The sequence below is a fragment of the Coturnix japonica genome, chromosome 4, assembly GCF_001577835.2.
Source record: "Coturnix japonica isolate 7356 chromosome 4, Coturnix japonica 2.1, whole genome shotgun sequence".
NCBI classification, from domain to species: Eukaryota; Metazoa; Chordata; class Aves; order Galliformes; family Phasianidae; genus Coturnix; species Coturnix japonica.
In genome coordinates this window covers 27688348-27711135 of record NC_029519.1, presented here as the reverse complement: position 1 = coordinate 27711135, position 22788 = coordinate 27688348, and the positions used below count along the sequence as shown (strand labels likewise).

General features: G+C 40.0%; 1 protein-coding gene across 4 annotated transcripts in view; it reads left to right on the top strand.

Annotated features, from left to right (window-relative positions):
• SLC10A7 (solute carrier family 10 member 7) overlaps positions 1 to 22788 on the top strand; it is a 134958-nt gene that overhangs the window by 26315 nt on the left and 85855 nt on the right. For 2 of the 4 annotated variants that reach the window (XM_015861162.2, XM_015861160.2), the window contains exon 5: positions 17821 to 17859. The exons of the other annotated variants lie outside the window; for them this stretch is intronic. In XM_015861162.2, coding sequence (XP_015716648.1) covers positions 17821 to 17859 — 39 coding nt within the window. The remainder of the gene's footprint in view (positions 1 to 17820; positions 17860 to 22788) is intronic. 4 annotated transcript variants of the gene reach the window in all.

Sequence of the window (22788 nt, the reverse complement as noted above, 5' to 3'; positions counted from 1 at the left end):
TACATTAAGACAACTTTTTAGTATCATTTTCCCACAGAGAGAAATGTTGTAGCTGAAGGGAAGTAGCTGTGCAGTGAGCAATATGAGGAGAAAGGAAAAGGAGGGTGCTCTATTAGAGGATCATCCCTAGTCAAGTTTAGCACACAATTGTCAAATTACTTCTGTACACAGCATTTATTTAAGGTTTGGGCAGAAGTTTCTTCAGCTTTGGCAGTTGATGCAGTATGACAGATTATTCACAGTTTTTCTGCAAAGCTCTTTTCTGAATGCTTTGAAAATACCCTGAAATGAGGCAAAGTTGTTTCACACAGACCTTAGGAGGGGATTGCAACCTGTGTTTAGCATCCCTTTCTTTAAACTTGACCTTGCCAGTGGAAAGGAGGAAAAGGTAAGAGTGATGTGCTTTTGAATCAAGAGACACTGACAAGGAAGTGATCTCTTGGTTATTACGATTGTTATGTGCCACCCTTGTGTTTTAAAAATGGTGTCACTTGGAAGTATGTAGCTGGGGTAATGTTCATAGTGCGCTTCCTGCCTTCAGGAGAAGGTGTGGGAGGGTATTCTTTCTTCCAGCTTTAAGTGCCTCGGTTCCTTCTCTTGCCAGACGCAAGCCATCAGCATGCCCTGGGTGTTCCCAGGGCACACGGGCATTAGTGTGGAGGGCTCAGCATGGTGCCTACAGCAGTTCTTGTCCAGCTGCTCCAAGTGTCACATCTAATGTCACCTGTGCTTTGGGGAGGATGAGACCTGACAGACAGGAGTTTGCAGCAGATCCCCATTAGTCTCTGATGATAGAAATAGTACCTCTAGACTTAAAATTAAACCTTTGTTCCTTCGTGTTAGCAGCCCGCGTTACCCCTGCGGGCTTAGCGCTCCATGAACCGCACTTTTCCTAAGCCCAGAGCAGGCAGTCAGACACTGATAGTGCTGCTGTTGTCACAGGGTCATACTTTAATGATAACATTGCTGGCAGCTAAAATCTGTGACAGTGAATTTGTCAAAAAGAGGGTTTGGATGCTGGAGTTATTTTTGTAGGGCTCTGAAAACATTATTTGATTATGCAGTGTGTTGACCTTTCAATAAAATCTTTATTAAATCCCCCCGTTCCTTGCAATTTTGTACTTAGGTTTGCCTTTGTCCTGTGTTCTCTCCTGGATTATCATTCATTAGCTTCCTTAAAGAGATTAGCAGTTCCTTAAAATGGGATCATGTGTGTCATGTGTGAGAGCTGAGCTGGAGAGCAGAGAGGCAATAGGTTCCCCATAGAAATTTGAAGACAATTTTGATACTCCAGTCCACTTAGAAATCTGCTGATACTGTAATGTCTTTTCCCTTGCCAGGACCCTCCTTGCCTGGTGTCATTTCTTGAGCTCCCCTGGGATGAGATTAGTCTAAAACAACAAAGTAGCCAGATGTCTGGTTCTGAGAGAGTCCCAGAGGCCAGGCTATGGTAGGCACCAGTGATCACTTGGGGCTGGAGATCAAAGATACCTGAGAATTACTTATGGGCACATACTATGTGTTGTTCCCATTATTAACAGTCTGAGAAAATTTGTATCCCTAATTAACCCTTTTGTTGGTTAAATTTTCTTGCCGGTACAGTTCTGCCTGTAACAACTATTTGCTCTTTTTGATACTGTTATGTAAGTAGGTGCCGATTTAAAAACAAAACTACTAAAAATTTCAAGATTTTCATAGACGCAAATTTGAGTAACCCATTCAGGTCCTTATTATCATAATCATTTGTGAATGCCAAGAGTTAGCATGATTTCTTTTTGCTTACTTAGGGCCGATATTATTCCCATCCACGATTGTGTCAATAAGGATAGTTAACTTGTCAGGTTTTAGATCATTGCCTCCTCATCTAAAATGAATTCAAACGTAATCCCAGAGGCAGGTTGTGTGCACACCACTGCATTTTTCCCATATTGATATTTCTAATGAAATGCTAATTAATAATTTTAGTGCTGTTTGTGCTGTATACTCTAAAATAATTGGCTAAAATTTTAAGTGCTCTCTGAATTCCTGAAGTGCTTTAGGAGTGGGTGGCTGCTGGAATGAGAGGGGGGAAAATTTGATTGCAGTCTTCTGTGTTTTTCATCCTCCAGAATAAATTATCAAGGCTGTGAATGGAATGGCTGTTTTGCTAAGCAGCATCATTGGTTGTCATAAGTCTGAAAACTTGGAGCATCTTAGCTTTTGCATAACAAACTATAGTTATTGGATATGATCTGATGTCTATGTTGTGACTGCTATAATTTTGCTGTAGTCTGATGTTCACATGTGGTAAATACTATATGTATATATATACACTCCTGAGTAGGAGGAGGGTATGAGTTTCTAGTCACAGTGAATGTGGGTTTGCAGCTTACTGCCTGTATTGCATGTCTAACAGTTCTTAAAGACATTTTTGAATGAGTAGTGAGTGAGAGAAAGATCCCTGGTGTGATTTAAAGCATTGAATTGGTTTATCTGTTTTGCTTTTGACAGTTTCTCTACAAAATGTGTTACTTAAGCAGGAAACCCAAAAAGCTGGCTTGGCTGAAGGTGCATTGAGTTTTTACATTTTCACTATTGAGACAGGTATCCTGTCTCATTTTCCAACTTGATCCCAACTGCAGCTTCATTGACACCATTCCTGTTCAGCTGCAGACATTATCAGTTCTGCTGTACACTCGAAGCAGTGTTTAAAAAGCAACAAAATCTGGCACCTAAAGAAGTGGGAGGGCAAAGTTTTCTGGTGGTGTATTGCTATTTAGCTGTTCAGACCCTGTGGCTGTCAGCAGGTGTAGCCAATCATCTTATTAATATTACAAACCTTAAAATCTTCAGAGGACAGAGCAGGCGTTGCTCTAGGAGATGTTCACAAGTGTGAAATAGCTGTTTCCCTATGAATCTTAGCAGTCCGGATGCTGAGATGGGTGATTTGCATGTATTATCATCTCTAGGTAAATGTCTTCCTCTGGTGATCTGGATTGCTCAGAATCATCCAGGCCAGGACCAACATGTTGTCATTCATTGCCGTTCGTGTGACATAATCCAGGCACAGGGGCCTTTCTGTAGCAAGCTGGGAGCTGCATGCTGCTTAAACGATTGGCTGGCTGTCCTAATGTGTAGAAAGCACTCCCTCCTTGTTCTGTTTTGTTTAGTCCTTGCAATGTGTTTTTTTGTGTTTTTTTGTTTGTTTTTTTTTTTCTCTTTAAACTCTGTATTTGGTTTTGGATCTTAATTGTAATCTCAGTTTTCCCTGCAGGAAGTATTACAGCAGTTCTGATCATTTGCAGTGTTCTGCTGGTCACAGCCAGAACTAGAATAGGCAGAATCCAAGTGTCCATGAAGCTGTGTCTACAGAATCTGGTACACGATCTTGGTCACAATTACCTTGCACAGGCACAGAGGCTTCCCATGGCACCACTGTATCCATTGCTAAGATTTTGGGAATGTGCTGCCATAGACAAAAGCACTTTTCATTTATTTTTCTTTCTTTCTTTTAAGAAACTAAACTATTTTCATCAGTGTGGACCTACCTAATTGTTTGATGCTGAAGGGAAATATGGGCTTTATAGTGGTGGTGTAGGAATTATTTTAAAAAATAGAATGTGTATATAGATATTTTCATCCATAGTGCAACTTTTACATTCAGTAGTTTACAGTTTATTCACTATATCAAATGCTCCATCATGGCATGACTGTAGCCTTTATGAGAAACTTCCCCTTTTTTGCGTCTCAGTTACTGCAGTGTACTGACCTTGGGCTCTGTAAAATCTAATAACTAATCTCCAACTGCCTTTATTGAGATACGAGTCTGATCTGTACAGCCATGATATAAATGGAAGACCTGTATTTCCATTCACAAATATGTCTATTGACACATTCCATTCACAGCACTGGAAATCATGTGAACAATAAGCAATATACAGTTTAGTGTTGTTGTTGCTGGTAAAGTGTCTGTAAACATAGGATATATACCACAAACAGCAAAAGCTGCTTGAGGACCAGATTGTGCTCAGAGTCATGCTACAGAATTCTTGCTGTTGAATTTCTAGTTTTCTGGCATAGCTTATACAACTTAATGTTACTTCAGTTTATGGAGTTTTTGACCTGTAGCCTGGAGAAGGAAGGGAGCTAATTAGAGCAAACCTCTACAAAGCTATGTGTGTGAAAGGGATATTTTTTTCTCCCTCCTAGCAATTAAAAAATCATCGCTTCCTTGTTCCTGTTTGCAGCTAACCCAAGTCATTGATATCTAGGAACGGTGAAAGAGAAAGCCTGTAGGTAACCTTCCAAGTGTTGTTAACTTTTATACCATGTTGAGAATTTCTCTGTGTGGCAAAGGAAGTGGTTTGGCAAAGCCTTTCTTCCCTAAATCACAAGCTCTGAAATTCTAAATCTAATTGCGGTAGGTATATGAGTTGATGGCTGTATAAGAAAAGACTCTTGACTATATTAAAATATTTTAGAAACCCCTAGGTCGTTCTGGTGCTTTATCTGTGACCTTTGTGACCTCGAATAAATGCAATGCAAAGAGCTCACTTCAGCTGCCCCCCTCCCCAGCTGGGAGAGATGCTGCTAACAAGTTATCCTGGCTCTGCTGAGGAGCACAAATGGCTGTGTTATGGCAATGAATTGCTTGTAAAGCAGAGTGTTGTTGTAATGGGTTGTAGTTTGGATAACGTGTAGGTTTTGTCACCATTATGTAGTGGAGGAATAGTAGGAGGCAGAACTTCTGTAATGGGTGCTTTCTGAATATTTAAATTACATTGTTGGCATCGTTTTTATGGTCTCTCTCTGGCAGAGTGCTGAGATGTGAATTACTGTGTATTACACTTCTTTGTACTAATAATATAACAACCAAGCAATTAAAATGAACAACAAAATTCCTTCTGAATATTTCCTTCTTTGAGAGTGCCTGAGAAATGAAAATTAATGAGGTTAGGGAAATTTTGCTTCACAAGTGATCATGTAAATCTGGCTTTGCACAGTCTGCAAAACGTGATTTTAATAAGACTGTATTACATTTCTTTTTGCATTCCTCTGTAAAGGGGAATTAGAGCCTATGTATTTTTTTTCATGAAATTAAAATTTGTATTAGAACCCAAGTCTTTTTTTCCTGGAGTTCTTTGGGATCCTCCTGTATAATATGAAGAAAACAGTCTTTTACTGGAATATGCATTAAGTACCTGAACTTGTGCTATGTACAAGCGTTGTACAGACTGTAAATAAAATGGTTTGGGACAGAATGGCATTGAAATACACTGCATATACATGTAAACATTTCCTTTATTTAAAGGGCACAGTAGCATGAGGCATGCAGGTCTGTACAGCTGCAGGCTAAGGCAGGAGCTCTGTCCCTTTGCTGGTTAGCCTTGTACCAGTCTGATAGGTGGCTTTGCTCATCACCCTTTGGTGTTGCAAAAAACAAAAAGGTCAACAGAGCTGACCCCGAACCAAGTGTCAGTGGGTGGCAAGGCACTCAAATACCAATGGCCTGCTTTTGCTGTTTGGCTTCTCAATGCTCTGGTTCCTTGGGACAAGTTGAGCATCATCCATAGAGCAGCGCTTTGTGGTCAGGAAGCTGTTGTACCATCTTGCTCCATGCTGGGTCCTTCTGAATACCTGATGTGTGTGTGGAAGCCCCATGGAAGGGAACACTCAAGGTGGATGGGTGAGGATTCATGCCAGCTGCAGCAAGCATCCACCGAGCCAGGCGCTCAGGCAGCAGGCCCTTGTGATGGCTGCCACAGGTTGACGGGCAGGTGACGCAGCCTGGGCAGGAGGCCTGCCTAATATGCTGTCTGCCCCGAGGGCCTGGGGAGCACAGTTGGATTATTATGGTAATGCGTGAGCCTGCTGCCCTCTGCCTATCCCAGCTGGGTTCCCTGTTGTTAGGAACTGCTTTGCTCTGACAGCGGAGTAATATACTTCATGATTGAAAGGGCAAAGGGGCTCACTGCAGAAAGAGCAGGCCTGCGCGGCCATGCAAATGAGGGGGAAAGGCTGGAGGAGGGCTTCCTATAGGTGAGGAGAGGAAGTTTATTAGGGAATGAGTAATATAAATCCACTAATTGAATTGTTATTTACACGTCCCATTTTCTGATTTGTTTCTCTGTGCATTACCACTCCCCCTCCCCCAGTGCTGATGTACACTGAATTTGAAGTGCTTACCAAAGTAGGCACTTACGTTGATTTATTTTAAGCTGAGGTGCTGTAACGCAGTGGTACCAGTGCACAATGCTGACAATGGTGTATTTTTCAGGACTTTGATTACTGTTTCATGATCTGCTACTATATTGCCACACCATGGCTTACAGGATTGATTTGATTCTTTTATATATTATAGATAAGTGTATCTATACAGACTGTAGAAATATATTTGTCGTGGCATTTGAGCAAATTGAACTTTAAATTGACTGGATGGTGTCTGCATTGTGATGTTTCTCTGAGATCTCTTTTATGATGGGCTCAACTAAATAGTAACTCAGATTCAGAATGAATGTATGTAAGAAAAAAGTGGTTTGTGAACAGCTTCTTTCCCTACTCCTCCCTCTCACCCACTTATGGTGATATCACCTGGTATTCAATGGCTTTCTCTGCCTTTTAACAAGCTTCTCTTAGTGGCTAGACATGGCCCAGAATACTCTCCAGGCTCTATTCTGAAGCCCTTATTCGTCTCTTTCACCCCAAACAGGCTGATCATAGACTACTCAAAGAAATAGTTCTTAACCTAATTTAAACTTTTTAGCAGTGTTTCATATACTGCTGCTATGCCAGATATAAGGCTGTTAGATAAGTGACCTGCCTGTCTTTGGCTGGTGTTTGGTGCTTGTGTACCATGTAATTTTCAATTGCATGTAGTACAGAAGGTGACTTTTTCCACTGCTTACATTTGTTTGCATGTTGTGATTGCATTGCTCAGTTCTGTGCTCACAGACGTTGACAAGCTGTGTTGCTGTGATGGCAGTATGTCCTGGAAGTAGGACCTCCTGCTGTATGGAGAAGTGAGCAGCTCTTGCACTTCTGACCTAGTCGTCCTGACTGTGCTCTTTGTCCAGTATTGTCCATTTATGTGTCACAGAGATGTCCTGTGTTACTGAAGCACCGTAAGGTGGAAAAGCAATCTAAATCTAGATTGCTTCTATAAAAAAAAAAATCCTTCAATCTGACTTTGCAGATGCATTATGTTCTGGCCTTAAATGCTGTGATAGCGCACGTTTTTGCTTCCTTGCCCTTTGCCTCAGTCAATGCCTGTGATGAATTACTATCACAGAGCAGACAGAAGCAGTGCCTGTGTGCTCCTGGAGCCCTTGCACTGAACACAAACCATGTTCAGTGAAAACTTACCAGTTCTTATCTCGTTTTCCTTGTGTGTGTGCAATTCAGACTGTGTAGAAGTGTTTCCTCTTTCAGGAAAATCTATGTATAGTTTGTTTCAGGTCAGGTTAACAGGTCAGTCATACAGCTTTGCAAACAATGTTGATGTTTTCTGCATTTCTCTCTGTGATTTAGATTCTTTGGGTCTCTGTTTCTTTTGAGAAGCTGATCTGCTCAGCTGCACTTTTCCAATGCCTCATAAGAACTTAGTATTTGGGGGGATGTGGCCTACCTGAAAAGCTCTGTGCAGAGACAAATAGGGGTGAAGACTGTCTACTAGTGGGTACCTGGGCAATTTGTCAGGAAGCAGCAAAATACTGCAATGAAATAAAGAAACATTTAATTTGTGTGAGGTTTTCAGTTTGTTTGTTTTCTCCAAACATTGCATGAGCCCTGATGATTCAAGAGAGGGGAGCTTGGGCTTAAGGCAAATGTTTAATTGCTGGAATATCTTGAGCAGCTGATATTCCAGTTTTTAGCCAACTTAGGATGTAAATGCAAAATGTAGAATTTTAGTGAATGCTGCTGCTAAGAGCACCTTTAATGCATCTGGCATCTTTATGACCACTTGCAGTAAAACAAGCTTTTGCATTTCTTAGAGTAGCACCCAGCACAGCTCTTGGTGAGCGTCTGCTCTTGGCAGAGTGTGAGTGAAATTCTATATGTGAATCCTCTGTCCCCTTAGAGAATCAAGTAAGTTACAGGGTTAGGGTTCCTAAGTTAAGGGAAGTTATAAAGATGTTTCTAATTTAGCTGAGTCGCCATGTATCTTATCTGTTAAATGTAATATGAAAATGCATATGTTGTATGTATGAGAATTGAAATTCTGAAGAACATTTTAGTGTTTTTGTAGTCCATGATGTAATGCTGCAGCTAGCCAAGCACTTGTGAAATCAAGCCCATGACCCAGACTTGATGGATGCTGGAGTGTTTCTCCTTGCACTTCAGGAAGACCAACTACCCCCCTGGCCCTTTGGATTAGAGGGCATTGCAGGTCTTGTGGAAAATGGGACCAACTCGCTGATTAGAATTTAAAGGTGTTTTGGGTGTGCTTCAAAAGGAAAGTAGTGGTAAATATCAATAGTGCAGTTAGCTCTGTTCTCTGAAAACAGATTTGGAGCTTCAGTTAGTACTGATGTACTGCTGAATCTTTGGGCAATATTTTGAGACAAACGATTTCTAAAGATACACTTCCCTCCTCATTTTCTGTACATTGTATATGCGTATTACTATTTCTAGTTATATGATCTGTGAATTTACATGACAGAGGTATCTGCGCACCATTTCAAACGCTGCTGTTGCACATGTACAGATGTTTTCTTTTTTCTTTTTACCTCCAGGTAGTAGCTATCATGCTAATCTCTTCCATAATGTATTCTGCTTTTCTTTCCTGTCTCTTTGCACCTCTGCCACAATACTGTACCACACATTGCTTTGACTGGCCTCAGAAAAGGGGAATTTCCTGTACCATGAAGCACTGGTTTACAGTAATGCCTAACCTAGCACTATGTTTTAATAAATAAACAGACTTGTTATAGCCAGACATTGTTTTGATGAGATGAAAATCCACGTATCTTTTAACTGGACCACTTTACACAGCATACATCCTTTAGATTAATGTTTTATTTCCCAGCTCCTGGCATTGCGCCAGTAATAGCGAAGCTGTTACAGTGGCTGTGGTGGCATGGACTTGAATAACAATGCCCTTCTGAGCTGGTTTGGATGGCATAGCAGTTAAAATGTCTGGTTCTGCTTCTAACGGCCCAGAAAGCAGTATGACAGTGGGATATTTATAGAAGGATACTGGTGCAGGCACAGCCTTGCAGTTAATGCAAAGGGCACCTTTTAAAAAGTGGCCTCGTGCTTTCATTTCACTTCAGCAGGGAAGTAATACTCTTTGGAGTTGTGGGATGCATTGTTTAACTAGACCTCTAATCGTGTTATGGATGATGTGTCTCCAGGAGAATCAGGGGACAGGACCTTTAAGTGTTTTTATCACAGCTTAAGATCTTAGAAAATGTGAACTTAAAGAAAAGTATGTTTGGGAGGTTGTTACTGCTCTGTGTCCTTTTGAGGATAACTTCTACAGTATTTTTTAATTTATTTTAGGGGTGCTTACAGTTATGAAATGTTTGACCAGAAGAGAGGATCAGGGTGGCAGAGTTGCCTGTATACCATCGTTTAGCTGAGCTTCCTTTATTAAATCATTGTTCAGCAGTCTGTTTGTTCTGGTGTGAGAGCCAGTGTCTTCACTGCTAAGGTGGTAAGCCTCAAGTAACTAACAAATACAGGATGTTAATAAGGTTTATGAGTAACTTTTGTACCAAAGTAACTTGTGTGGTACATTCTGGTCCTCATTCAGATGTCAAATGTATGGCTGCTAAGGCTTGTACTTTACAGTACCTAGATAGAAAGGAGAAGCTACCTTCTGTGTCTTGGTGTTTAAGAGGATTTTGGAAATTGGCTTTCTATTTGGGCAAAAATTCATGCAGCAGGTTTGGCTGTATTACTGTTACATCACACCCGCATGAAGTTTGTGGGGGAGGAAATCAGATGCTGGAACATGGAGATTGCAGAGAGCTACATGCATTTATATTCACTGTGAGAAAGAGTGTTGTTGCAAGGTTGACATCTTTAAACTATCGCTTGTTTAAATGTTTACACTGGCACTGGGCAGCAAACCTAGTATTTGCATTTAGAATTCTTAAGTACAAGAGGAAAAAACCCACAAACCTCCTCTGTTGATTCATTCCTTATAGATATTCATCTTGCTTCCTGCTGGGGTGTTAGGGATGTAGGACCTCGTGGTGTAAGGTGCTCTATCTTATGTGTGTTGTTGCGGGTGTACTGCAGCTGGTGAGAAGGCTGAGCTTCTAGGTAGCTTGAAGGGCTTGAGTGCTGGTCAAAGATGCTCTTAGGCAACAGTAAAGGGAGAGTACTGGTGGTGGTCTCCACTGGCAGCCCTTCTGGTTGACATAAGGAAATGGGCCATGGTTGTTAGATGAAATCTCTGTTTGCCTTAGCCTCCTTAAGGAATGTGCATGAAGTTAGAAAAAGGCCGTGTTTCTGAATAGGGCCTGGAGAGGTCTTTTTTTCCTGGCAAGAGTTAACAGCACTCCAGTTTTGTGTGCTACACAGCCATGTAAGCATCTGGTGCAGATGGAGCTGTGGCATATTAGAAGAAAGCAAAGAAACTGTGGGACGAAGCTCAGTGCTGTATGGCAGATAGCACGGGCCAGTCAGGCAGAGTGCACTCCATGCTTCACGGTGCATCTCTTCTGTACCTGAGGAGAGACCACAGCTTGGCCCTTTCAGCTGGGAGACGGACATTCTGACTTGTGACAGGGGTTCCCTCCTGCCTTTGTTTGTGGGATCTATCTCCTGTTGATTTTGAAGGCTTTCATGTTTGTTTTATTTGGATATACAAGTCAACTGAAATAAAATGATCCAACCATCTAGTGCAGCATTGCTTTCTAATTGTTGCTCAACGTGGATTTCCTGTTACTAATCTATAGATAGTGTTAAGTATGAGTGGAAATTTGCAGACTGATGCGTAAGTGATCCTGTGGTCTGAATGCTCAGTTATTACTATATTTGCATTGTTAACAATTCAATTCTGGTTTTATTCTCTGAAGGAAAAAAAAAAAACCCAAACAAAACAACAAAAAACCTGTGTTGCATGTACTACACTGGCTTTTAGTTCTCTTCTTGTATTGCTTCCAAACAGTAAATAACATACCGCCCATCCAGAACACTCCCTTATGGTGTGCAAATTGCTCACAAGAGAGAGAAGTTACCATTTGTTGATGTAAAGAAAGAAAGTGGGATGGTTTTCTTTCATTCTCTCCATATTGCTGAAACTATTGGTGAAAGAGAGAAATCTTCAGTGGGGTAGCAAATACGCTGTGGAGTGTGATTAGGGGCCGGCCTTTTGACATCCTTTTGATGGATGGTTTTGTATTTATAAATATTATTACTAGCAGGCTGTGATGGTTATGAGGGACTACAGAAGCGGGGGAGCGAAAGGCTGATTTTCAACAGAAAGAACTGGACTAGGAGCGGGCAGCAGGCAATAAGTCCCTGTCAGCACAGCCCCCAGCTCGTTTCCATGTGCTGCTTTGGCCTGGCTGAAGCAGCACAAACTCGCATTCAGGTGATGGCAACCTCTGCCAGCATGGAGCAACCTGGCAGCGTGCACCACTTCATGTCGGTAGCTCAGTGAGGTATTTTAGGGGCCATCATTCTCTGGATGATATTTCCCTGCTGAGAAGGGAACAAACAGCATATCGGTTATTCTGTTTTCATTTTCTGGTGCCGTCGCAGCATCATTTCCATAAAACTGATGGTTATCGAACATTGTTGAAATAAAGAAATGCTTTCATATTGTCAGCACTGCTCTAAAGGCAGCTTGGGGATTAGGTGATATCTTTTTCACAGAAAACAAATGTGTTGGACCGCAGGGAACATAGCAGTGGATAAAAAGATAATCCCCTCTACATCCTTGTGAGTTTCTCTCTGTTTTTGTTATTTGTTCAGAGTTTTTTTTTTGGGTTGGTGTTTTTGCCTTTAGAGGATAACATTGTGCAGTTCCACTCCTACAATAAAAGACACAAGTAATGCGGTACTTTCAAAGAAACTTCTCAAGCATCAGTTCATATTTTTGTAATTTAATTATCATCTATGGCTGTTTCGTTCCCCCCACCCTCCGGTGAAATAACTTTGGGTACCATATATACAGAACACGGGCCAAACTCACATGTAAGGTGCATGCTAAAACTTCTGTTCGATATGAATTCAATATGTGTACATCTTCAGGGCTCAATATGTTTCTGGGGGGTTATGCTGCATTGTTAGTAAGGCTCATGCCTTGTCTGTGAGCAGGCAGTTGTGCAGGCAGAGATCTGGTTGAACAGTTAACGCTACCGCTTTTATTTTTGCCTTGCCATGGTACGATTTTTATATGCATTTTAACAGTTATTTAGAGTCCCCACGTGCTTAGAAAAGAATCTGAATATATGTGCCATTTTAAAGCTGCATCATAACAAGGTTATTCCATCAATACGGTGGAATGACTGGGAGCTGCAGTTGGAACAATATGTAAAAATACAGCTTGTAAAAGATTTCCTTTATTAACTGTCATCATCCACAGAATATATGTTCAAATAAACGTTGTGTAATAACTAAATTTGAGATTAATAGGCCCCTTAAGAAACAGCGAAGTCATTCAGGATAGTCAGTGAAAAATAGCCTGTAAGACTGTAACATGCACATATTGTCCTGCTTACATGCTCTCTCTGGTGTCATTCCCATTTATCACTGTCGGCAGGCTCTGTTCTCATTAAAACACTCTTGCACAAAAGCAACTTAATTTTCTTAAGAGAAGAGGACACCTGATTCAATTTAGTGCTCAAAATCACGATCTTGAATATATATATTTTTTCCCATCTGAGCTCAGATGAATAGTTATGAACAGCAACACAGATTAAACCTTATTAGGTATATTTATATTCTGTTTGCAGTAACAGTGCTGTGGCAAATACCTTTCTACAGAGCTGTAACATCTTGTTAATGGGAACAGCAGTTAAGACATGGACTGCAGTAACACTCACATGAGATTTTATTTTTAAATAGGAGATTGAAGGAGTTGTTTAAAGGGACTCTGCCGTCTCATTCAAGCTACTTCAGACGTCCTGCCTTCTTCCTCCACCTTCTCGAACTACACTGATCTCTTTGGGTAGATACAATTTCCTTTTCTGTCCTGTTTGCTCAAATAATTTCCATGACTGTCTTCAGCCTTTTCTTTTTTCCCCTATTGTTTTCCTCTGCCAAATACAAGACATGGATCTATTAAATTTGGCATTAATAACATGGGCACTATGTTATACTAACACATCACATTTTCTGCCCTCTACTTTGTAATCCTGCAGTGCTATTATTCAGGCTCTTCACTTTCTTTCTCTAAATCCTTTCCACTCTTGTATTATTTTTGTTTTGTTTTGTTTTTCTCCTTCATTGTGCCATGCATGTTAAATAAGATATTTAGCCTTACACATGGTTCTTGAACTGTATATCCCTTTAGTGCATGGCTGAAAATAAGGCTTCAGCTGCAGGTAATTGCTGACCTATAAGGAGCAGCACTGTATGATGGCCAGACTACATCCTGCAGAGATATTTTGAATCCTTTTAGTTCCATGACTTTGCATTTGCAGTCTTGGCCCTGAAATGACCTCTCCATCAAGAGGGGACAGTTTGGGGCCACACTGGTCCTAGCATGCATGGTACATGGTACATGCTGGGGGGTGCCTGGGCACTGCCTTGGGGTAAGCACAGTTGGGAAGGTTGCCTCCCTAAAGACTGTCAAATGACACTCAGGACACATTTAAATGTATCTGTGTGTGTATTCAGTTAAAAAAAAATTTAAAAATGGAACTATGGTTGAGTTGTGCATAATCATTTCATTAGAATCTTGACAAGAATGGTAAAATGTCATTGTTTTTTGGCCCAGGCACTCCTAATGTTACCAATATATTTTTTCCATTACTAGGAAACATTATTAGGAAAAGATGCCTATTCTAATTAATTCCAGGTCAGCCTGATACTGAAATGAAATGGAACAGAGTCTAGAATGGATTGTATTTAATCCTGTCAAAACCTTGGTGTGCTTGTTTGATTTGCTGCTGTGGCACATGTGCTTGAATGCTGCATGCGCTTGCTGTGGCATTTGGGTACCCACCTGTAGGGAATTGTTCAGCCTCTTGGTTACAGCTCAGCTTTTTCCTTAAGTCTGTTTTTTTCACTAACCTTTGTAGCTGAGAGGACTGTCTTGTCTCTCGCTGTTAGAAAACATAGTTTTCTGTACATATATTTCAGGATGTGGTGGGAGATGAAGGGGTGAAGCTTTGGACTACAGTCAGGTATGGGAAGAAGAAAGTTTCTGCCAAATAGTGTTAATAGGTTTCCTTCAGAGGTAGGCTGGTTCCTTGAAATACCAGCCAGTGGGAGAATTCCCTCCAGCCTAGTGCCATACTGTTGGCTGAAATCGTGCCTGTTTAATGTTAAGTGAATTTGTTGTTGAGTGGAACTAGGGCTTATTATTTTAAACGTATTTTTCTGTACCAGTCCTTTTAAGGGTGCTGACAGTGACTTTCTATCTCTGTCGTTTCCAAGCTGGTGTAAGCTTGAAGAACTGGTCTGGTTATTACCTGACTTTTGAACGTGATCTGACCTTGCATTTCAGTTCAATGGCTATGAGTTTACCTTTTGAAAGGGTATTACCATGGACTTTATACATAACTCTCCCTTCATATTAATGGTGTGTGCAATATATGATTTCAAACATATGCAGATCTGAACTTGAAGTATTATAAGGGCATCTAAATGCTTTTGTGTTTTATGGTCTCATTTGAGCTGACTGCTATCTGGTATCTGTTACGGCACAGAAGGAACGAGTATTAAAAAAAAAAAAAAGAAGTTGTACAGTAGTAGTGACTAATAAATGTTTTGAATAGAAAATGAAGAGACTCTGTATCACATATCAGCACTGATGTTTGTTTGTTCCGTGCCTCTAAGGATCTCAGAGTGCTTTTTAAGCAGTGAATTAATTTTGACAATGCCCTGTGAGGTATGTAGGCAATATTATCCCTATTGATAGAAAGGAGTAGGAAGCACAAGGTGTTTAAATTCTACAAGGTTGCACTGCTTGGTACGTTTAATTACAAATTGGAGCAGAGATTCAGTTTATTAGCAGTTTATTTAATGCTAAACCAGAATAGCAAATATGAACCCTTGGTTCGCAGGTGTGAGAAAAATCTACTTCTAAGTTTATTCTGCAAGAAAAGTAGTTTCTAAAGAGAAGTGCAAATATAGTAGTTGGCATATAGTTAGTACTCCCTGAGGCGAGTCATCTGAATATAGCTTCATTTGTGCTCTTACTGATTTTTTTTTTCCCTTCCATTTGCCTATAATGAGTGTTTAATCATTGGTTATGGACAATTCCTGACACTTTGGAGAAAGGAATTAAAAATTGCTAACTAATTACCCCTGGGCCAGTCACAAATTATGACTTTTGCACATGACTGGCTGAATACTCGAAGCATTAAATGTGTCTGAGACTGTTGCCTCAGTACCTGTGATGTGCTTGAGAGTAACAAGAGAGAATGAAAGTATGTACTACTGGTACCAGTTAGTGCCTCTTTACCATCTTTCTAGGCACAGTTTTTCCTGGAATTAAAGCATAGTTTTAGTGTGTGAGGGAGGTGAAATAAATAAATATCATATCTATGGATGGCTCTCAAAGCCGGACTGGCAGCCAGGCTGGGGCTGACTGGGGCCAGGTGCAGGAGGTCTCCCAGGGCATATTGGTTCTTGCCGTCGGCTGCCCCATTCTTTGTGGATTGTCAAATATGCAGCCAAAAGGTTCAGGGCTGTCCCAGTTATGCTTCTTGCATCAAGGGATACAGAATGGCAGGCTCACCTGCACTGTTGGCAGAGCCTGGCCCCAATCCAGCTTCTTATGTGGGTGGGCATTTCTGAGATGCCAGGCTAAGCTTAGCGTATTGGAGAGGAAGGATTACTTTCCTGGGTCTCCATCCATGTTACATAGACTTCTCCAGATGTCTTGCAGAGGTTAACTGATGCAGCTCTTTGTGGTCCGGCAGTAAGGTGCTGTGCACTCCCTGTGTTCATGTGGAGGTGGGGACTGGTGCGTTTCCTCCCAGCCTTCTGCTGTTGACTTGGAGCCCAGATGCTTCTCTTTAAGATCCAGTGGTTGATTTTACATATCTTTGTACAGCTCGGTTTTATCAGACTGGACTTTTTTTCTATTGTTTTTAATCATAGCTCTCTTGCAGTTCCTATTGTCAGTATATTACCAAAGACTGGTGAGGTACTGAAAATGATCCCAATCAGAGGGGTCATGTGCATGGTGTAACATGTCTCTATTGCCACATGAAAATATCAGCTGTGTACAGCTTCAAATGCAAGGTGATACTCCAGATTTAATTCACACTTGTTGAGGAACTGTTTTAAGTAATACTCTCACTTTCAGCTGTGATCTCTGGCAAGAGAAGCTGTTTGGACTTGTGCCTCTGTTTTACGTTCAAAAAAGGAATGCTGATGAGGGAAAGGTGTTAAAATGTGTTAGCATAGTTTACAACTGTCAACTTTAATGTTTTATTTAGCTGGATCTATTCAGATGCTCCCTCCGCAACATGAAGTGCCATATGCCATTGTCCCTGTTAGTAAGCAAGTCAGCAAAGGTTTCCCAGGCTGCATTTGTTTTTGTATTTGGGCCACTGAGGAGCTGCGGTCCAGTGCCATCTTTTATTGATAGGGCCAGCAGAGGAGGAATCTAATGAAATTATCAAAGCTTTGAATTAATTATGAACTTGAATAAGAAAGCTAAGCTCTCTAGAGCCAAGGATCTCATTACCCATTCATTTTCATTGCATCCTCTTATGGAGCAGAAGGCAGGTTCAGCTACAGCTCCTACCCTGAATTTGGACTTTATTCAAACTTGCTAAACTCACTAGCATCCACTTGTTATTAATCTGTGTCTGAAAACGTCCAGGCTGATTAATTTGACTCTGCTCTAAATCTTCATGTAAACGGTAGATTTCCCTCCTCCCTTGCCTCTTTGCTGTGTGGCTTTTCATCATCAGACTGGCTGCCATACAAGAGTTTGTTCTTTCTTGGTAATTGAGGGAAGCTTTTCAAGACTCAACTTTTAACTTCCTGGAATTTTTTGGGTTAATGTTAAGAAATAATTCTGCTACCTTACATTTCCTGGATCTTTAGGTAAGCGCAAAAGGCTTCAAAATACATTCTCAGAGTTGCTTATTTTCATTAAATAGGGTACGGAGTAAAAAGTGGTGGTTTGATATTTTGGCCTCAGATGAATGGGGAGGTTGTGGTTTTCTTGTTTCTTTTGTTTTGTTTGCTTTTCTTGCTCCTATTGGGAATTTGTTGGTCAAACTATAGAAACATCTGTCAATACTTTATTACGATGAGCAATTACCTAATTAATTTTCTATTTTAAAAGCTGTTAAAAGTCTATGAAAGTAGTCTTCAAGTTAAATCAGATTATATTTATTTTAATTAATAGGAAAATATTCAAAAATATTCCAGACAAATCAGTGCCAAATCAGTGAGACTCATCTTCTGTGTGACATCCTTAGTTCTTCTGGATAGTCCATGTAAATTTACCAGCAAATATATACAGATTTTCTCTTCCTGCTTTTGTCCACTGCAACACATCTTTATGAATGCATGGATTAGAACCTATCGGTCTTTATAAGTTACAGGCCATTGGCAGATTTTAAGTGTTGGCTACCTACTTCTCGGTGTGCTTGTTTGTTTGGAGAATCAAACAGCTGATTGAGAGGAAAAAACATTTTATTGCTGTGTTAGTTATTTTACCATTGGTGATATATATATTTTTTCTCTCTTCAGGCAGCTGCTATATTTAATTCTGCTTTTGGAAGCTTTTTGGTAAGTAATGCAGTATTTATAAATGCTTGAATAATGTTATTAACAATGTCATTGATGTTTTTGTATTGTTAACATGAGCAGTGATGGAACTGTGTGCTTCGTGTAGGAAAAATCTGAATAATTCAATTTAGTTCACCGTGTTATTAAATACAGATACTACAATTTCTTTTCTTTTTGTTAAACTCTTGAGAAAAGTTGTGAATAAATTGTCTCTAATCATGGTAAATTAATAATGTGTAAACACATCTTAATTTTCTGCTTAATGCGTTAACTGAATCTATTATTATGCAGATGTTTCAAACGTGGGCATCAATATATTGATTTTTCTAATAAGGCCCATCAAATACTCATTATTTTCTATCAAAAGGCCATGGATTTTGAAAAGAAAACATGACCCAGCTGATCAGAAAGTAGATGCTAATTTACTCAGTGACATGTCATTTGTTTAGCATATTTCACTGTCAGTGAAGCCACTCCGTGTCTCTGAGGAGCACACTAAAATAGCTGGATATGGGAAAGCAATCAGTCAGTCCCTCTGGAAATACAGTTGGTTCTGTACAAAGCTAAAGCAGGATTTGTGGGCGCAATGGTCTGCCAGGATTCAGCACTGTAAAGAGCACTACGTAGGCATATTTATGAAGAAAAGAAGGATAGATTTCTTTTATTGATAAAATGTTTAGGAGACATTAATGAATAGTAAATAGAAATTATTTTACGTGTAGACAAGCTACTGTAGCTGCTTGATTTATTTGAGCAGCTAATGCTTGCATTTGTTCCTTTTTACTAACACATATGCTGTGTTTAAAGAGAGTGTTTGCACTTCCAATTTTCTGTTCTCAGAAAGAGGATTCAGTTCAAATTAGGAAATCAAAATCAAAACTTCAGGAACAAAGTAACTCACTTTATGCATATGGAGGGCTAGTCTTAAGGAGTTCAGATGTGTAAAGATATGCTGCCAACAGAGGAAGTTGTGCTCCAGGCTGCTGTTTTTTTGGTGGGGGGTGGGTTGGCAGTTGCCAAATAATTGTTTTTCCTGTCATGTCTTCCTCTAATGAGAAGAAAGTAGTTTCTGCCTCAAATTGCGGAGTCCTGGTGTTTCAAGTCTTTGTGTGTGCCTGGCATCTTCCCTAGTGGCTTGGCACAAGCTCCAGTTTCTTTGCTGTCCCTGGGCTTCAGTTCAGGAGGTTTCCTAGAATACCCAAAGGCATCAGTTCAGCTGTCATTAGGAGAATGGCTTTTGACTTCAAAAAAAAAAGTCAGAGCATCTGACTGTGATGCTGGATCTTAGTGCAGCAACATATACAAATTTTAATTTCTAGACATTCTGTTTGTAACTCTTTGAAGAGATGCACCTTAAAGAAGCCAAGCTAGTTCATGTGTTCGTTTTGTATCCTGATATTGAGCTTAGTTCTGTGGAGTGATCACTGGGAAGTTCTATTTATCTCTATGTAATACATATTTTTCACATTTTATTCACTTCAGATTTTTATGTATTTGTAGCAAACTTTATTTTTAAATATTTCCTGGAAAGGCTTTAGCAAAAACATTAAACAATAGCCAAAATCAAGCCTCAGTAGCAGCTAGCTTCTTTTTTTGGTCACCCATCTTCAAAATAAGGTAAAATAACATTAAGGAAAGTGGCCGCTATTAAGTTATGAGTGCATACATTTAGATTGTTACTGTAGTATTCTAATTTGAAATTACGATTATGTGGGGCGTGTGTGTGTGTGTATATATATGTGTGTGTGTGTGTGTGTGTGTGTCTGTGTATATATATGTAAGACAGAAAACAAATCACTTAATGTTTTGATCTGACCAACTTTTCCAGTACTGATATTGATAGGATGAAACATGTGACTGAAAGTACAGTAGTGCTAGTGGGGCTGTTACAAGAAGCCAGAGGTGTTCACCAATTTCACAGCACTGCAGTCTACTTGGCCTTTAAATGAGTGGCTCCTGAATGCCACAAGGTGTAATTAATTACTTTTTTGCTAAGCATAAACTACCTGAGATGCACTGAACGTCTGAAATAAAAACTCTTATGTCAATTATGAAAGTAAGTGGTCTGTTTCTGAGAAGCTGGTAGGAGTCTGTGATAGTATTTTTTGGAAACTCCTCAGTTTGCATCAGTGCCTGTCCTATGGGCTTGGCTATAAGTAGAGAACATTTCTCATGCATCTTGGCTTCATAGCACATGTAAATTTACTTTTTTCTTATTATGTCATAGGTAGCCGCATTTAAATACCTTTGTGACCATAACCGCGGGTCCTAGAGATGGTTCTGAAGTACCTGACCAATAGCAAGATTCCCTTTTTTTTCTTTTCCTGCCCTTTGTTACTCTTGCTGTCTGTAGCACCTTGGCAGATGACTTGCATGTAGCCCTGAGAAAGGATGGTGTGTTATTTTCTGCCCTTAGACTCTATCCTGTGGGACCAGAGCAAGGGTATGATGGTGTAAAGCAAGCTAACTTAAAAGGGCTGGAAGATGGGCTGTGCTTTCTTTTGAACTAGTAAATGGTCCTTGAGAAGTGAAATTAAAATAAAAGGTGAATCAAAATGTCAGCAGTCTCATCTTAATGCGATACCAAGGTGAGCTTATGTGGACATAAAAGAACATGTTGTGATCTGGAAGATGTTGGACTGCCAAACATGTCTTGATGGACAGAAATTGTCTCAGATTAAGTAGCTGGAGGTGTTGTCACCAGTAAGGAAATTGGAAATAAAGTGCCAAAGTACAGCAAAGTAATTCCTGTTGAACTCTGAAACCTTCTTTCCTGTAAATATGCAGGCAAAAAAATGCATGGGATGATATTGCACATATTTACATTTCGTTTAATAATGTCCCAGGTCTAATTAAAACACAGTATTTTAAAGAACTAATTGTTAAAGAGAAGTGTTTTTATGTCGCTGGGTTGGTAATAACTAACGATAGATGAATTCAATTTACATAAATTTCAGCCAAGAGAATATTTAAAATCATACCACAGAGGATTGCTTGGAGTTGGGTAGTTAATATCATTATCTCCTCCCTTCACTTAAGCAGTTTGGTTTACAATAATTGTGGAACTTAATAAGTGATTTCAGTTTTTCCTCTTAATGAGATTTTAATAAAATCGGATAGCAGTTGGCTAATACTGGGTGATTACTTGCTTATCAGTAAGGCTGCTACTGTAGATATAGAGAATTCAAATACATAGCAGGATCTGCCAAGTTTAAAAGCACCAAGGAAGCTGCTTCCACTTTTAGGAGAGAATACTTTTGTCCCTAAAGATTAAAGAAATTGAAACATTAACTATGGGTCTGCCAAGAATCTTAACGTTGGATGCATTGCTGTGCTTCTTAACTGTAACGCAATAGAAAACATAGGTGATAGCAGAGCTGTAAGATCCCCAGCTGTAGTGAGCAAGAATTTGCTCAGACTTAACAGCAGTGGGCACAGAAATAAAACAAAGATGCTTTCTTTTAGAAGACCTCAGATACACACGAATCTCCAGAGATGCCCTTGCCTCCAGTACCAGCCCTTAAATGAGGTCTGGGAAGGGGTGGATCCCGGTTCCGTCCCTTCTGGTCACTCAGGTACATTGCATGCACCTGAGCTCCCCTGGGTTGGCCCTGCCTTCCCATCAGGTGCTCAATCAGTGGTTCAAGTTGTGATTTAGCATTTCCTCTATGCTAAACATTTCTTTTCTTCTTATAGAAGTTGTGCTACAGTAGAAAAATGATGCTTGTTAAAGTCCAGGGCACAGAGGAATGCTGAAAAACATTCTGTGTTGGTGACCATGTCACTTTGCTTATGTGGATTTCTCAGCTTTTTTGGCTTGCAGTTCACCAAGGTAAAATCTGTCATTGAGGCTGCTCTTGCGTTGAAGTGGGGATGTATGTTTGGTTTGTTTCCAATGTTATATATGTGGAAGAAGGAGAGGGATGAAAACCTTGAGGATGTCCTCACAAAACTCTCTGTAATGCTAGGAACAGTGCTGTCTTATCTCTTTCTACCTCTCATTAATCTGCTTTGCACTTGAGGCAGTGGTTTAGGAAGTCATAACAGTATTCATTTTGTGATGTGAGTGAGTGTTCTCCATTCTTTGGCACCTTGGAGTCATAAACAGCACATATGAAAGGAACAGCCATCAGTTTCACCTTAAATGAAGAACTGTAACCAAAATCTGAATGTCCACAGTGGCAAGAAATCAAGGGGAGAGAAGGGAAGAGAGAATTCAGAGGGCTGTGCTCTGGTAACTGTTGCACTCAAAGGAAAAAAGCAAAGGGCACCTTTGAATGAATGTGCTGGTTGAGACTTCTTACAACGTGGTAGTAGATTAGCTTTGCTTTCTGTATTGAAACCTACATAATGACATGAGGTCAGTGTCTCGCATATGTAAGTCAGCCTGAAGGAAGGAATCCGTTCAAGGTATGCATCATTTCACTAAACTTCTTTGTCCAAATTAAGTATGTGTGCATACACAACTTTGTTGTTTTTTTTTTTATCTGACGTCTTTCTAAGGTGACGTTGCTGGTTCATACTGTTCAGAAGCTTTAATGTTTCATTTCTGGAGCAGCCACTTGGTTAATCAAATCAAGGTTACTGTTTTTATTTACATTGTCTTCCAAATGAAAGCTGAATCAAAAAGAGAGTGCGGAGGTTGGCATCTCACACATACACAAAGCCCAGTCAGTTAATGAAAATGTATGGAATTCTTATCTACTCTGTTTTAGCAGGCATAATGATTTACACAGCCTGACAGCACTAGTGCAGCAAGTAAATGCATTAGTCAGAGTGTCCATTTTTCTTGCAAATTTGTGACATAGATTTAATTATGGGAATGACCAGCAACTTACAAATCTAATTTTGGTAGGCTGAGCCAACTTTTTTTATTTTAATAACAATGGATTTTTTAGCAATGATTTCATTACTATTTAAAGAAATCCA